Source organism: Mizuhopecten yessoensis, unplaced genomic scaffold (genome assembly GCF_002113885.1).
Source record: "Mizuhopecten yessoensis strain PY_sf001 unplaced genomic scaffold, ASM211388v2 scaffold8807, whole genome shotgun sequence".
NCBI lineage: Eukaryota > Metazoa > Mollusca > Bivalvia > Pectinida > Pectinidae > Mizuhopecten > Mizuhopecten yessoensis.
Window position 1 is genome coordinate 233,465 of NW_018407731.1, and position 15,692 is coordinate 249,156.

A 15,692-nucleotide genomic window follows, 5' to 3' on the forward strand; every position below is an offset into this window, starting at 1 on the left:
AGGTATCCCTGCTATAGGTACCTACTGGTATTCACAGGTATCATTACAGGTACCTACTGGTATTTACAGGTATCATTACAGGTATCTACTGGTATTCACAGGTATCTTAGGTATAGGTGTTCCTGCTACAGGTATCCCCTATACAGGTGTTCCTGCTACAGGTATCCCTGCTATTCCTGCTACAGGTATCTTAGGTATCCCTGCTTCAGGTATTGCTGCTTCATCAGAGAGGAGAAGAATTATATGTCTATTAGTATATGTAATGTAAAGACACGTGTAAGATCACAGATATACATGGTCATGTTAAAGCTATGTTTTGGCTGGTCGGTGTCCTGATATTAATTTGGTGCAACGAATGGATAGTTTCCAGTTTCTAGGAGTCCGCTAAGCATGTTGAGCAGGTCTACAAAGCTTGGCCGACGATCAGGTTCCTACAAAAACATGAAATAAAGGACAAACTGTAGGTTCTCTCAGTATTATATTTACATTAATATAAACCTGTTTCTCTCAATTGTCCCTTCCCAACCCCTAACCCCTGGTTCCGTTTCCTTTCCCACATTAACAGAAAAAGCACTTTTAATTTTTTTATAGTATGAGTTTTCATTAAAACCATATTTCCGCTCTCGGTTTTGCCAGTGTTAATCTTAATTATATTTGAATTGTTTAACTGTGGATGAATTTACAACATTTGATATAAGATTGTTTAATAAATCAACAGTTTTCTGTGTAAATGAATATTTTGTAATATATAATATTTAATTTTGAATGCTACTTGTAAATATAGTTGTGTCCACCTGTAGAAGAGCTTTCCCTGACATTATTTTGCAGACCTCTATCATGTCGTCACAGGATCTTTTATATGCTAGTGTTGGTCTTTTAGACCAGGTACCTGCTTTGTTGCTTGATATTGAACTATTGTTTCTATGTGTTTTTCCTGATTTGTGTATTCAATGTGAAAGTATCCTATTACGGTATCAACATTTGGACGATACAAATCTATTGTATATTTGAACATAAACATGATGTAAGTAATTGTGATATATCATATGATGAAACTGTGTTACTTTAGACCTTGATTATCTGAATAATGTCCATTTTTTTAGTGATAATTAATTCCTGATCTTTTATCCAGAAAACTCCAGAATGATTAACTGAAAACCAACTGTCCAGACAAACAACAACCCATTGTACATACATACAAAACGTAATGTAATGTGATTTGGCTATCTGATAGTAAACTAGAGCAGGCCTGCTAACTCATGCTAATATTGTATACGTCTGAATATGTACCTTTAAATAACTTACAAGACCATACATGTCATATTCTATAATATACAGCACCACAAATACATTCATATAGAAGTTTGTTGTAATGATATCACAAAACCACATAATTAATGGTTTCAGAATACTGTACGTAATAAGGAGAATTAGTTTACCGCTGGTAGAAAGATTTTCACTAAGGTGGGTTTCTTTTATAGGAAATTACATAAAAACATATGCACACATTACAATTCTAAGAAAAGTGTTTGTAATTATATAGACCAGAATTGCATACAGAGTAATGTAGGTCAGATACAGTTTCAGAAACTTTACAAATAGAAAGGTACACCTATACACTGAAACACTAAAAGTAAACATATCAATACCCTGGCGGTCTAACTCATTCAAGATCTGCTTCAGTTCCTCAAAATTGGGACGTTTATCTGGATTCTGTATGCAGTGAATAATAATAATAATAATAATAATTAAAGGTTCTTATATACCGCTTTATCACAACCTAGTTCGTCTCAAAGCGGTTCACATACAGTGAACACAAGTAGTCTACAGTGAGGAGATAGTAAGGCAACAAGGACACAGTTATGTTCACCATTCAGGTCTCTAGTTAATAGTTACAATCATTCTATCAAGGATAGCTACACCCATTCCTATAGATCCCCTTACACACTTTTATATAAAACTTTTTATGTAAATTAAAATAAACAAACAACAATTAACTTTTTCATGTAAACAGTGTTTGTTTGTGGAATGAGAAAGATTTTTTTCTGGGTGAATATAATTAAAACACTACATTTTTTTGCACACCACATAAAATACTTTAAGAGAAGATTTACACATAGTGAACACAGGCTTTAAGGTATGTACAGCATAATATAACCATACAAAACCCTTGGTTCTGGACACTGAAACCTGACTTTGGTAGTACAGTCGAACCTCGTTATCTCGAAGTCGACGGGATCGTATGGAAACTTTGAGTTATCCGAGTATTTGAGTTAAGCGAGTTCTTATGTTTGGCATAAAGCTTGGTTAAGTTCCAATATGAGGCTATATATGTCATTGATTTCTCTGACAATCAACGTATTTAAACAGTCGATAAATTACAAAAAGATAACTATATAGAATAAAAATATACAACTTATTCATAATCATATTCATTAATTAACTAATGTTAAATAAACACACATGCTGTCTCCGACCTCGTGCTATGCTGATAGAAATTTCAATGCGGAAATGAAAGTGCGCAAGTCTTTATACAAATCACTGTATTGGAGCGTACACGTTGGATTGCTCAGTTAATTTCGACATTCCGAAATGGGTATGAGTTAATCAGGAAACATATCCACATTTATAGACCCCAATGACACTTGACATCTCCTCAACATGACGTAGTCAACAATAATTATCGTATTGTTCCTAAATCTCTCAATTATTTTTATCAATGCCATACAAGCTCCTGTAAAAACATAAACCAACGAACCAGTCCTCTGTTGTGATTTTTACTGTGGAGCTTATTTACGCATGACCCATTTTCCGGTTAGAATGTGTCGGCAGCTTTGGTGTAAATAAAGTGCTTTTCAAATTGTTTATGGGCTCGCAGTAAGTACTAATAGTTGTTAATCAACATTGATGAAGTTTGTTTCTTTATTTGTACAAAGTATTTTTACAGTCAAACACATTTTAATGCCGTAAGTTTAATTGAAGTAATTATGACCGAGCGTAAGCTGCTCTATGAGAACGATGTTTACCGTAGCAGTTCGTCTAATATATATCAAATAATTAAAGAATATATGATAGACTTGTGAATCTTAAGAAACTTCGAGGTAGGAGATATTTTTATGTAGGATTTACATTGTTGGGACCGATGTTTCACTTCGGGATATCCGAGTTTTTCGAGTTTTCAGAGTTCGAATTATCAGAGTTTTTATTAGTAAGATTAAGAAGAGTTTTGGCCGGGACCGATGAAATACTTCGAGTTAAACGGGATATTCGAGTTATACGAGTTCGAGATAACGAGGTTCGACTGTATTGGTTTTCCTTAGATATTATTTAAACGATACAACATCAAGGCTAAAACCTAAGCAGGAACTAGTATAAAAAGTAAATGTCTTTAATAGAAACAATAGTTAGAAATAAATGCTGAAAATTCACCAGTTTACCAGTATATATACTCACATGTTGTCACCAGTTTACCAGTATATATACTCACATGTTGTCACCAGTATACCAGTATATATACTCACCTGTTGTCACCAGTTTACCAGTATATATACTCACATGTTGTCACCAGCTTACCAGTATATATACTCACATGTTGTCACCAGCTTACCAGTATATATACTCACATGTTGTCACCAGCTTACCAGTATATATACTCACATGTTGTCACCAGTTTATAGACTCACATGTTGCCATCAGTTTACAAGTTTATACACTCACATGTTGTCATCAGTTTACCAGTATATATACTCACATGTTGTGACCAGTATACCAGTATATATACTCACCTGTTGTCAACAGTTTACCAGTATATATACTCACATGTTGTGACCAGTATACCAGTATATATACTCACCTGTTGTCACCAGTATATATACTCACATGTTGTTACCAGTATATTTACTCACATGTTGTCATCAGTATATATACTCACATGTTGTCATCAGTATATATCCGCAGATGTTGTCATCAGTATATATACTCACCTGTTGTCACCAGTATATATACTCACATGTTGTCCCCAGTATATTTACTCACATGTTGTCATCAGTATATATACTCACCTGTTGTCACCAGTATATATACTCACATGTTGTCATCAGTTTACCAGAATATATACTCACATGTTGCCATCAGTTTACCAGTATATATACTCACATGTTGTGACCAGTATACCAGTATATATACTCACCTGTTGTCACCAGTATATATACTCACATGTTGTTACCAGTATATTTACTCACATGTTGTCATCAGTATATATACTCACCTGTTGTCACCAGTATATATACTCACATGTTGTCCCCAGTATATTTACTCACATGTTGTCATCAGTATATATACTCACCTGTTGTCACCAGTATATATACTCACATGTTGTTACCAGTATATTTACTCACATGTTGTCATCAGTATATATACTCACCTGTTGTCACCAGTATATATACTCACATGTTGTTACCAGTATATTTACTCACATGTTGTCATCAGTATATATACTCACCTGTTGTCACCAGTATATATACTCACATGTTGTCATCAGTATATATCCGCAGATGTTGTCATCAGTATATATACTCACCTGTTGTCACCAGTATATATACTCACATGTTGTTACCAGTATATTTACTCACATGTTGTCATCAGTATATATACTCACATGCTGTCATCAGTATATATACTCACATGTTGTCATCAGTATATATACTCACCTGTTGTCACCAGTATATATACTCACATGTTGTCATCAGTATATATACTCACCTGTTGTCACCAGTATATATACTCACATGTTGTCACCAGTTTATATACTCACATGTTGCCATCAGTTTACAAGTTTATATACTCACATGTTGTCATCAGTTTACCAGTATATATACTCACATGTTGCCAACACTGCATCATGACTTTGTAAATTTTATCCGGACACGCCGCTGGTTTTTCAAGACGTTTGCGATTATGACAAACATAATCAACAACATCAACATTCTTCATTTTGTCGTATGGCATCACACCTCCCGTAAATACCTCCCACAACAGAATACCTGTATACACAATTAAACATGTAAATACCTCCCACAACAGAATACCTGTATACACAGTCCAGAATACCTGTATACACAGTCAAACATGTTAATACATCCCACAACAGAATACCTGTATGCACAATTAAACATGTAAATACCTCCCACAACAGAATACCTGTATACACAGTCCAGAATACCTGTATACACAGTCAAACATGTAAATACCTCCCACAACAGAATACCTGTATACACAATTAAATATGTAAATACATCCCACATCAGAATACCTGTACATACAATTAAACATGTAAATACCTCCCATATCAGAATACCTGTGCAGACAATTAAACACATAAATACCTCCCATATCAGAATACCTGTGCAGACAATTAAACACATAAATACCTCCCATATCAGAATACCTGTGCAGACAATTAAACACATAAATACCTCCCATATCAGAATACCTGTGCAGACAATTAAACACATAAATACCTCCCATATCAGAATACCTGTGCAGACAATTAAACACATAAATACCTCCCATATCAGAATACCTGTGCAGACAATTAAACACATAAATACCTCCCATATCAGAATACCTGTGCAGACAATTAAACACATAAATACCTCCCATATCAGAATACCTGTGCAGACAATTAAACACATAAATACCTCCCATATCAGAATACCTGTACACATAATTATAGATGTAAATACCTCCAACATAAGAATTCTGTATATATAATTAAACACATAAACAGAATACCTGGCTGTACACAAAATTTAAATATGTAGCGACTAAGATGCTTGTACTCATTAAGACAGCTGGATAGACTGTAATGTTTAAGGTAAAGTTAAGGATATCATAAACAAAGTACAATGATGTGTCAATAGGTCATACATATAACTGTAGACATCCACTTACTTTCATGAATTCATCTTTCAATAGTTACATAAATGACAACAAAAATGGCAGGTCTGGACCACACAATTGATTCTTTGACTAAAAGACAGCACTCACTCAACAACCACGAAGATACAGCAGGTTCACAGACAGCACTCACTCAACAACCATGAAGATACAGCAGGTTCACAGACAGCACTCACTCAACAACCACAAAGTTACAGCAGGTTCACAGACAGCACTCACACAACAACCACAAAGATACAGCAGGTTCACAGACAGCACTCACTCAACAACCACAAAGTTACAGCAGGTTCACAGACAGCACTCACACAACAACCACAAAGATACAGCAGGTTCACAGACAGCACTTACCCATGGACCACACATCAGACTTGCTGCTGAAACGTGTGAAGCTGAGCACCTCTGGCGACGCCCACTTGACTGGAAACTTTGTTCCCTGTGAGCTCTGGTACTCATCGTCTATCACATACCTGTCAATAGAAACAAGTGTATATATACACAGTGACACAGCCCAGCTGTGATATTTAACTCTGTACCACAGTCAAATATATCATGAAGGTTTTAGGGACTCCCTCCCCTGTTCAAAGCATTACTATAACTCCTTGAACTCCCGATGTGTATTCTCGACACCCCTATGTCTGACTTGAAGCTTTGGGTGTGGCTCCTATGCTACACAAGTCTCATTAAAAAACAAAAAAATAAAGTACATCCCTATAGCTAGGCTAGACTAAATACCACAGATCAAAGGTGTACCAATTAAGAAATTTCATAAGAAACTAAAACCCTAATACCCGACTTATCAATTGAAAGTTTGACTTCCAGGTATGTCCCCTCTATACTGCCCTAGTCACCATATAACAACGTACATTCTGACTTTGTTGATAAGTTTTACCTGGTTAAGTTCACCAAAGAAAATCTAAAAAAGTCAAAAATATTAAAAAAAGTTGACAGATGGATAGTAATGGATACTGATCCATGTTGCAAGTGTTCTAATGGTTTTTCTGGTCAGGTAATAATAATAAACAATATTTGATATAGCGCCCTATCTAGCTAGAATAAGCCACTCTAAAGTGCTTTACAGTACATAGATATACAATTTATTCAACCAATTCCATTAGCATATACATTAATCAATACAACTTTCACAGGAGCTGCCTTATCAGGTGCTAACTACGTCCTATGCCACCTGGCTAATATCTCCCTATGTGTGTATGCCTGCATGTGTGCTGGAGATGTATTGTATTCTGTTTGTAGTGGGGACCGTGCTTTCAACTTTATCATTTATAGTGCCACCTCACTTGAGTGCTATAGCACAGATACCGCAACATCCACCCCAGACCAATTAATACTCCACCTGGGTTGTTGGAGTTGTGTGGGGAGGAGACGCTTTCTTTGAACATTCCATACATACGACGACCTCCGGGGTTGAACCCCGGCCGCCTACATGGAAGGCCAAAGTGTTAACCACTCACTTGACTCTACCAATCCACCCGTCCGCTGATCCTGTCTCTTACCTTGCTAAACCGAAATCTGCTACCTTGACAACTGTATTATCACCCACCAGACAGTTGCGTGCAGCAAGATCTCGGTGAATGAAGTGTCGATTTTCCAGGTAAGTCATTCCGTTACACACCTGGATACACATATCCAACAGAGCTGCGGTCTTGGTCAGTAAACGAGGCTTGTGTCTCCGTAGGTAGGTTAGTAATGAACCTAAAACATAGACAACATAAGTATTTAGAAATTACATTCCACTTTGATACAACTGTAGTACATCAGGTAATACTCTTAAAAGGCATTGATTTAACAGTAAACTTACACACGGTAGTACTGTGAAAGCCTTTTAGTTTCACAATATAGTTAATAACAGCGTTCTTCTTGGCAGATTAGTGTGTACTGTTTCATTGCATGATTATCATTTTGCTGAGTTAATTGAACCTTGTCAAATATTTTGTGTACAAATTGTTTAAGCGTTCATGTGATATGACCTATTTTTATGTAATAAAATGAAATTATAATACAGACTCCCAGATTAGATTAACATATCATTTGTCATTAAGATTTTTTTAATATTCTTGATTTTATGAATTATAAATTCCTTTCCTATTTACACCTGTACTCACCTGAGCTCATTATTTCTGTGATTATAAGGAGTGGCCTTGATTTAATTACAATACCATATAATTGCACTAAGTTGGGGTGATTTAATTGTCTGAAAATAACAAGAACAAAATATAAATGTCAGAGATCATTAAAAAGAAATACAGTACAAAGTTAACACTCCTAACAGTATAAAGATAATGCTCCTTACAGTATAAAGTTAACACTCCTAACAGTATAAAGTTAACACTCCTAACAGTATAAAGTTAACACACCTATCAGTATAAAGTTAACACACCTAACAGTATAAAGTTAATACTCCTAACAGTATAAAGTTAACACACCTAACAGCATGAAGTTAATGCTCCTAATAGTATAAAGTTAACAATACTAACAGTATAAAGTTAACACTCCTAGGCAGTATAAAGTTAACACACCTAACAGTATAAAGTTAATACTCCTAACAGTATGAAGTTAACACTCCTAACAGTATAAAGTTAACACACCTAACAGCATGAAGTTAACGCTCCTAATAGTATAAAGTTAACACACCTAACAGTATAAAGTTAACACTCCTAACAGTATAAAGTTAACACACCTAACAGTATAAAGTTAACAAACCTAACAGTATAAAGTTAACACACCTAACAGTATAATGTTAACACACCTAACAGTATAAAGTTAACACACCTAACAGTATAAAGTTAACACTCCTAACAGTATAAAGTTAACACTCCTAGGCAGTATAAAGTTAACACTCCTAACAGTATAAAGTTAACACTCCTAACAGTATAATGTTAACACACCTAACAGTATAAAGTTAACACTCCTCACAGTATAAAACTAACATGTTAATGTACATAAAACATATCACAGGATTAGCCTTTTCTATGGATTTGGTATCTGTTTATAGTTATGTGCTATGAAAATGTTTTTGTTTATTTATGGTGGTTGCAATTATTATTTACATCTTGTAATCTCCTCAAATTTGTTTCTAATGACTGACGTTGGAGATTTTGATCTTCATTCAACCACTGACTTACGTCATAGTCTTTGCTTCCTCTATAAAGCTTTCCTCTGACATCGTTCCTTCCTTCAACAATTTCACAGCAACTGTCATACCCTTTAACTTTCCTTTGTGGACAGCCTGTACAAAATATTCATAATATACTCAATTGACTCAAAATAGTCACATCTCAAAGTAGTCACCTTGTACTGTAACATATTGACTCGTACAGGAGTCCCTTGTACTGTAACATAATGACTCGTACAGGAGTCACCTTGTACAGTAACATATGGACTCATACAGAAGTCCCCTTGTACTGTAACATAATGACTCGTACAGGAGTCCCCTTGTACGGTAACATAATGACTCGTACAGGAGTCCCCTTGTACAGTAACATATGGACTCATACAGAAGTCCCCTTGTACTGTAACATAATGACTCGTACAGGAGGCCCCTTGTACTGTAACATATTGACTCATGCAGGAGGCCCCTAATACTGAAACATATTGACTCATGCAGGAGTCACCTAATACTGTAACATATTGACTCGTACAGGAGTCACCTTGTACTTTAACATAATGACTTGTACAGGAGTCACCTTGTACTGTAACATATTGACCCGTACAGGAGTCACCTTGTAATGTAACATATGGACTCGTACAGGAGTCCCCTTGTACTGTAACATAATGACTCGTACAGGAGTCCCCTTGTAATGTAACATATGGACTCGTACAGGAGTCCCCTTGTACTCCCCTTGTACTGTAACATATTGACTCGTACAATACTGTAACATATTGACTCGTACAGGAGTCTCCTAATACTGTAACATAATGACTCGTACAGGAGTCCCCTTGTACTGTAACATATTGACTCGTACAGGAGTCACCTTGTACTGTAACATATTGACTTGTACAGGAGTCACCTTGTACAGTAACATATGGACTCATACAGAAGTCACCTTGTACTGTAACATAATGACTCGTACAGGAGTCACCTTGCACTGTAACATAATGACTCGTACAGGAGTCACCTTGCACTGTAACATAATGACTCGTACAGGAGTCACCTTGTACTGTAACATATTGACTTGTACAGAAGTCACCTTGTACAGTAACATATGGACTCATACAGAAGTCACCTTGTACTGTAACATAATGACTTGTACAGGAGGCCCCTTGTACTGTAACATATTGACTTGTACATGAGTCCCCTTGTACTGTAACATATTGACTCGTACAGGAGTCCCCTTGTACTGTAACATATTGACTTGTACATGAGCCTCCTTGTACTGTAACATATTGACTCGTACAGGAGTCACCTTGTACTATAACATAATGACTACTACAGGAGGCCCCTTGTACTGTAACATATTGATTCGTACAGGAGTCACCTTGTACTGTAGCATAATGACTCGTACAGGAGTCACCTTGTCCTGTAACATAATGACTCGTACAGGAGGCACCTTGTACTATAACATAATGACTCGTACAGGAGGCCCCTAATACTGTAACATATTGACTCGTACAGGAGTCCCCTAATACTGTAACATATTGACTTGTACAGGAGTCACCTTGTACTATAACATAATGACTCGTACAGGAGTCCCCTTGTACTGTAACATAATGACTTGTACAGGAGTCCCCTAATACTGTAACATATTGACTCGTACAGAGTCAACTTGTACTGTAACATATTGACTCGTACAGGAGTCACCTTGTACTGTAACATATTGACTTGTACAGGAGTCACCTTGTACAGTAACATATGGACTCATACAGAAGTCACCTTGTACTGTAACATAATGACTCGTACAGGAGTCACCTTGTACAGTAACATAATGACTTGTACAGGAGTCTCCTTGTACTGCAACATATTGACTCGTACAGGAGTCCCCTAATACTGTAACATAATGCCTCGTACAGGAGTCCCCTTATACTGTAACATATTGACTCGTACATGAGTTACCTATCAATAACACACTTACCCCAAAACAGCCTGCTCCTAGTTCTTCTAATATTACTACATCACGAGCGTCAATTTCATATTTACCTGAAAGCAAATATGTTTGTTTTTATTTACAGAGAACAAGTTAATCAAAGCTATGCAATATCTACTTTATAAATACAATGTGTCAACATCAAAATTGATTTAAAAAATTTCAAGTATTCTTTTCATATTTATTATTTGTATGGCAGACTTTTTCTTTGAGGCAGAAATATAATGTGTGGGCCATATATGTACTTAATTACAATCAATCTAGAACGGTGTAATTTACCATGGTTATTGTGTAACATTCCATGGTTACTGTATAAAATGCCAATATTTTTCTGCAGAAATGTTGGCAGTATGACCTAGTTTTGTGGTATACTGTATGAATATGTGTATGCATGTACAATGTATATGCTGTCCACTTACTATGTCCCATGCCAGCTGTGGCCGGTGCTGACCGCCCATCACGATTGGGTGGAGCTTTTAATCTAGTGGCTAGACCTACAAATAAACATTTAATCATAATACAAATTCAATCCCTGTGAACAAAGTAACCTTTTGGTTTTTAAAACTGAATTCAATTAAAAGATTTTTGAATTTTATGATACATCCACAAGAAAATGGATCTTAAAGTAGTGACTTTGTGGAAACCAAGCTTTACTACTAAGAAGATCAATTGTTTTCAGCTTCTGATAATTAGATCATGCAATGTTTTACCCATGTCAACCATTGTGAGTTGTGTGGCATGTATGGTGATTGGGATACGGTAACATGTATTTTGATCCCTAACCTATTTTTCTAAAAAGAAAATCTCACACTAACAAACATTAACCACATGTGGCCATTAAATTAACCTCCCAATTACATTTTTTTTAAAAATTAAACTCCCAATTACATTTTTTTTAAATTAACCTCCCAATTACATTTTTTTTAAATTAACCACTGAATCACTTTTTGATAAAGTTATTTTCTGGGTGTGGCAATTATCATTATGTGTTCAACTACAGTTGTGGGACCGCACAACGCACCAAAAGTACCGTGCATACATCATTCACACACCGTCCGCACATCGTCCACACATGGTGCGACTTGGTACAATTTGTTGATCAATAATATGGAATGAAAAAAATACGGAAGGTTCGTATGCAACAATGTACACTGTATATATTACTGTAATTCTCTCATCTCTATAATTAAGATTATGTACTAATAAATGGACACACATGGACTCAACATCTTTACCACTTGGACCCCTTGTTGTCTTCTCAGCCCTCTCCCCCCCTCCTCAATTTCTGTAAAAGCTCTTTTGCTCCTTCCCTCCCCACCCCCACCCTCTCTCTCTCTCTTTCTCTCTCTCTCTCTAAAAAAAACCACTACAAAATTTGTATTAAATGTTGGTTGAAGAATGAAAATGAGTGTGAAAATTAATACTGTAATTATTCTGCAATGCTGAAAATGTTTCAAAAAACAAAATTATAAAAAAAAAAAAGATGAGAAGAAGATATTTGGAACTGTAGAGTACCCATGACAAAGTTCCATAACTTTTTATGACATTTTTGAAATATCAACAAACCCAGAAATTTTCAAAAACGTTATCAACCTCCAAAAAATAAAAAATAAAATTACTGGTACACATGAACTAAAATCAATTCAACTTTTCAGATTTTCAGTGAATATCAACAAACATAGAAATATTTAAAAAAAAAAAAGAAACATCATCAAACTTAGTTAACTCGTTCACTTCCACAAAATCATTACATTCTATGTTTTTTTTTAATAATTCATAAATAAATGCATTAATTCAAACCCAAAATTTAGTTCATAGTCTGAAGGAGTGATTTTTAAAATGTTCCGAATTCGTCCTATAGGTACCGTTATGACTACTCCAGTATGTACTCGCTTTTCCATTAAACACAAAATTTGAAAGACAAATTTTCGAACTATTAAAGGTAAACACACCCTTTGACTTTAAGGAGACCAGCATTTGATGAGCTGATGAGGTCAAGACTGCAGAAAATTCTACTTGTCTTGGAAATCTTACATTCACTACGTACTTGCAATTCGCCCTGAGGTAAAACAGTTTACCGGTATCCATCACATTTGCAACAAGACAAGTGAAACATCCATTTACATGAACACTGTAGAAAAATATATCCATTGTATTATTTCTATTTTAACGAGAAATACCTATCCTGTAAGTATAGATATATCATTTGATTTCATGAACCGCTGCATCTTCCGTTCGTCTTCCGCAGACACAAAGCTGTGACACAGTCTTTTATCTCGTATATCTCCCCAGCCTCCATTTGGTTTCGGGTCCCGGATTTTGATCTTGGATGTGCCCGCAACCTTCATGACGTTGGGGTTGAGATGTTGTTGATTATCTTGAAGAATTTTTTCAATCTGTTTTTGTTTAACAAGTGGTTCACACTTTTTCCCTTTATGATGCACACCGCTGGAAATAAAGAAAGGAAACAAAAGTCAATAACAGAAGAATTAATAACGAATTGATATAATTAAACATGTATAGATTGTATGTATCCAGCAATTAGTCCATGCCTGGTAATAAGCCCACTTATATTGAAGATCAGTAGAAATGCTGACATATTTAATGCCATTCCATTGTCCTGTAGTAAGCAAGCCTACCAACGACTTTAAGTCAAATATGATGTGTAGGCTTATTATAGGATTACTATTGTAACCCAAACACGACAGAAACAAAGATCTTAACATGTGGGTAAGGGGAATAGAATCTATTGGCTCTAGTCAGTGTGCTAGAGATGGAAATCTCAATCAATGGACGAGTGGAACAGAATTTCTCACTCCAGTGTGACGAGGAAAGAAATCTCAACCCAAGGAGTGTGAGCAATAGATTCTACCGCCCTTGTATGGTGATGACAAGAGGAACAGAATCTATCACTCCACTTTGATTAAGGATCCCTGTCCCACTACATTGTGTTTTTTGCTAAATTGGATATAACTGTAGCACATGCAGTTGGTTAGGACACAGGATTTTTGTTGTCTCATTTATACGGCAGTTATAGGTAGATGGCCTTTATAGACCGATGGATTTACAGACAGGTGACCTTTATACACAGTTTTTTTTTAAGTCAAGTTACACTATACATGTCTGTTGGGGTGTTAATGAGTTTGACCATCCCATACATTGGTTGTACAGGCAAGCACCATGACAGACATTATCTGTATATCATCAAATGTCATATGACAATTGTTTTCACTGATGGGAACACTTGTGGGCTATTTCAATGTCACCACAAACAACTCATTGCCAAATGGCCTGAAAAGCAATAGGATTTTTTCTTTTTCATAGAATGGACCAACTCATTGCCAAATGGACAGAAAAGCAATTGGATTTTTTCTTTTTCATAGAATGGACCAGCCCATTGCAAGATGGCCTTAAAAGTGATTGGATTTTCCCCCCCATAGAATGGACCAATCTATTGCAAGATGGCCAGAAAAGCGATTGAAATTTTTGTTTTTCACAGAATGGACCAATCTATTGCAAGATGGCCAGAAAAGCGATTGAAATTTTTATTTTTCGCAGAATGGACCAATCTATTGCAAGATAGCCAGAAAAGCGATTGGAATGTTTTCCCCCATAGAATGGACCAAATAAAACATTATATTACATGTTGTTTTTGTCTTCACATTGACATATGATTACAGAATCACCATTTACTGATTTTAACTTAAATTGTTATCAAGGGCTCGCAAGAAATGTCTAGGGAAATACAGCTTACATGAAAGAATAGATAAAGCAAGAAAGAAAAGGCAGAGGTCCCCAGTGTTACAGTGCGAGCAGTAAATCATTATTGATCTGACCTCAGTGTCCCCAGGAAGAATGAAGAGAAGAAAAGCCTGACTGTTCTATAGCAGGCCCCACCTTAGTTAATGCCTCATACAATATACCATGTATTGCAAGTGGAGGGCTATAATTGGAAGCAATCAGCTTTTACTGGAGGTAATAAACATTCACAGCATACTCCAGCCTCTGTCTATTAAGGAATTTATATAGCGGAACTTGCCCCATCAATCACATGGAGAGACTTCTCACATTCAACAACTCAAACACCATGTCATTTAAACCAAATATAGCACATTTAAGAAATTTTAATTATCTCACCTTAATTTTTTAAGACTTACAAAAAAATAAATTGTTAGAAAATATCCAAAAGTGCTGTCGATTAGGTATCTTTATAAGATACAACCACTGTCAAAACTACTTGCCTTGTGGATTACAAACAGGTCAAGTGGTCAGACACATGTGGTAACCACCCTAAAAGTGTTAGATTAGTATATCATGAAAGCATGGGGTTGAGGGCCATAGAAAGTTTCTGGTTCCCCAAGACCTGGTCTATTTCCCCAGGTGAATCCAATGGAAAATAGGCCTGGTAACAGGGAACCAGAAGTTTAGTCTACACCTATGGAAACTGTCAAAGGAGATATTCTGCAGAGATGTTTTAGTTTTCATACTAAAACATGGCTGATATAGAACACTTTCTCCCTGGAGTCAAGTCAGAGCAAAAGCTGGAATATAGTCATTTTAACAAATTACCTTTACAAGAATCGTTACGGTACATCAATATATACCGGTATGTAATTGACATTAGTCACAGGTAAG

The 15,692-nt window shown here is 35.9% G+C and overlaps 1 protein-coding gene across 1 annotated transcript in view; it reads right to left on the reverse strand.

Annotated features, from left to right (window-relative positions):
- Window positions 1–327: 327 nt before the first annotated feature.
- LOC110456552 (tyrosine-protein kinase Tec-like) overlaps window positions 328–15,692 on the reverse strand; it is a 30,421-nt gene continuing 15,056 nt past the window's right edge. Inside the window, exons 11-18 of the mRNA XM_021507355.1 lie at window positions 11,477–11,551; window positions 11,046–11,110; window positions 9,099–9,202; window positions 8,079–8,167; window positions 7,470–7,668; window positions 6,307–6,425; window positions 4,882–5,042; window positions 328–431 (exon numbers count right to left, since the gene is read on the reverse strand). Of these exons, the coding sequence (XP_021363030.1) occupies window positions 339–431; window positions 4,882–5,042; window positions 6,307–6,425; window positions 7,470–7,668; window positions 8,079–8,167; window positions 9,099–9,202; window positions 11,046–11,110; window positions 11,477–11,551 (905 nt within the window). The 3' untranslated portion in view covers window positions 328–338. The remainder of the gene's footprint in view (window positions 432–4,881; window positions 5,043–6,306; window positions 6,426–7,469; window positions 7,669–8,078; window positions 8,168–9,098; window positions 9,203–11,045; window positions 11,111–11,476; window positions 11,552–15,692) is intronic.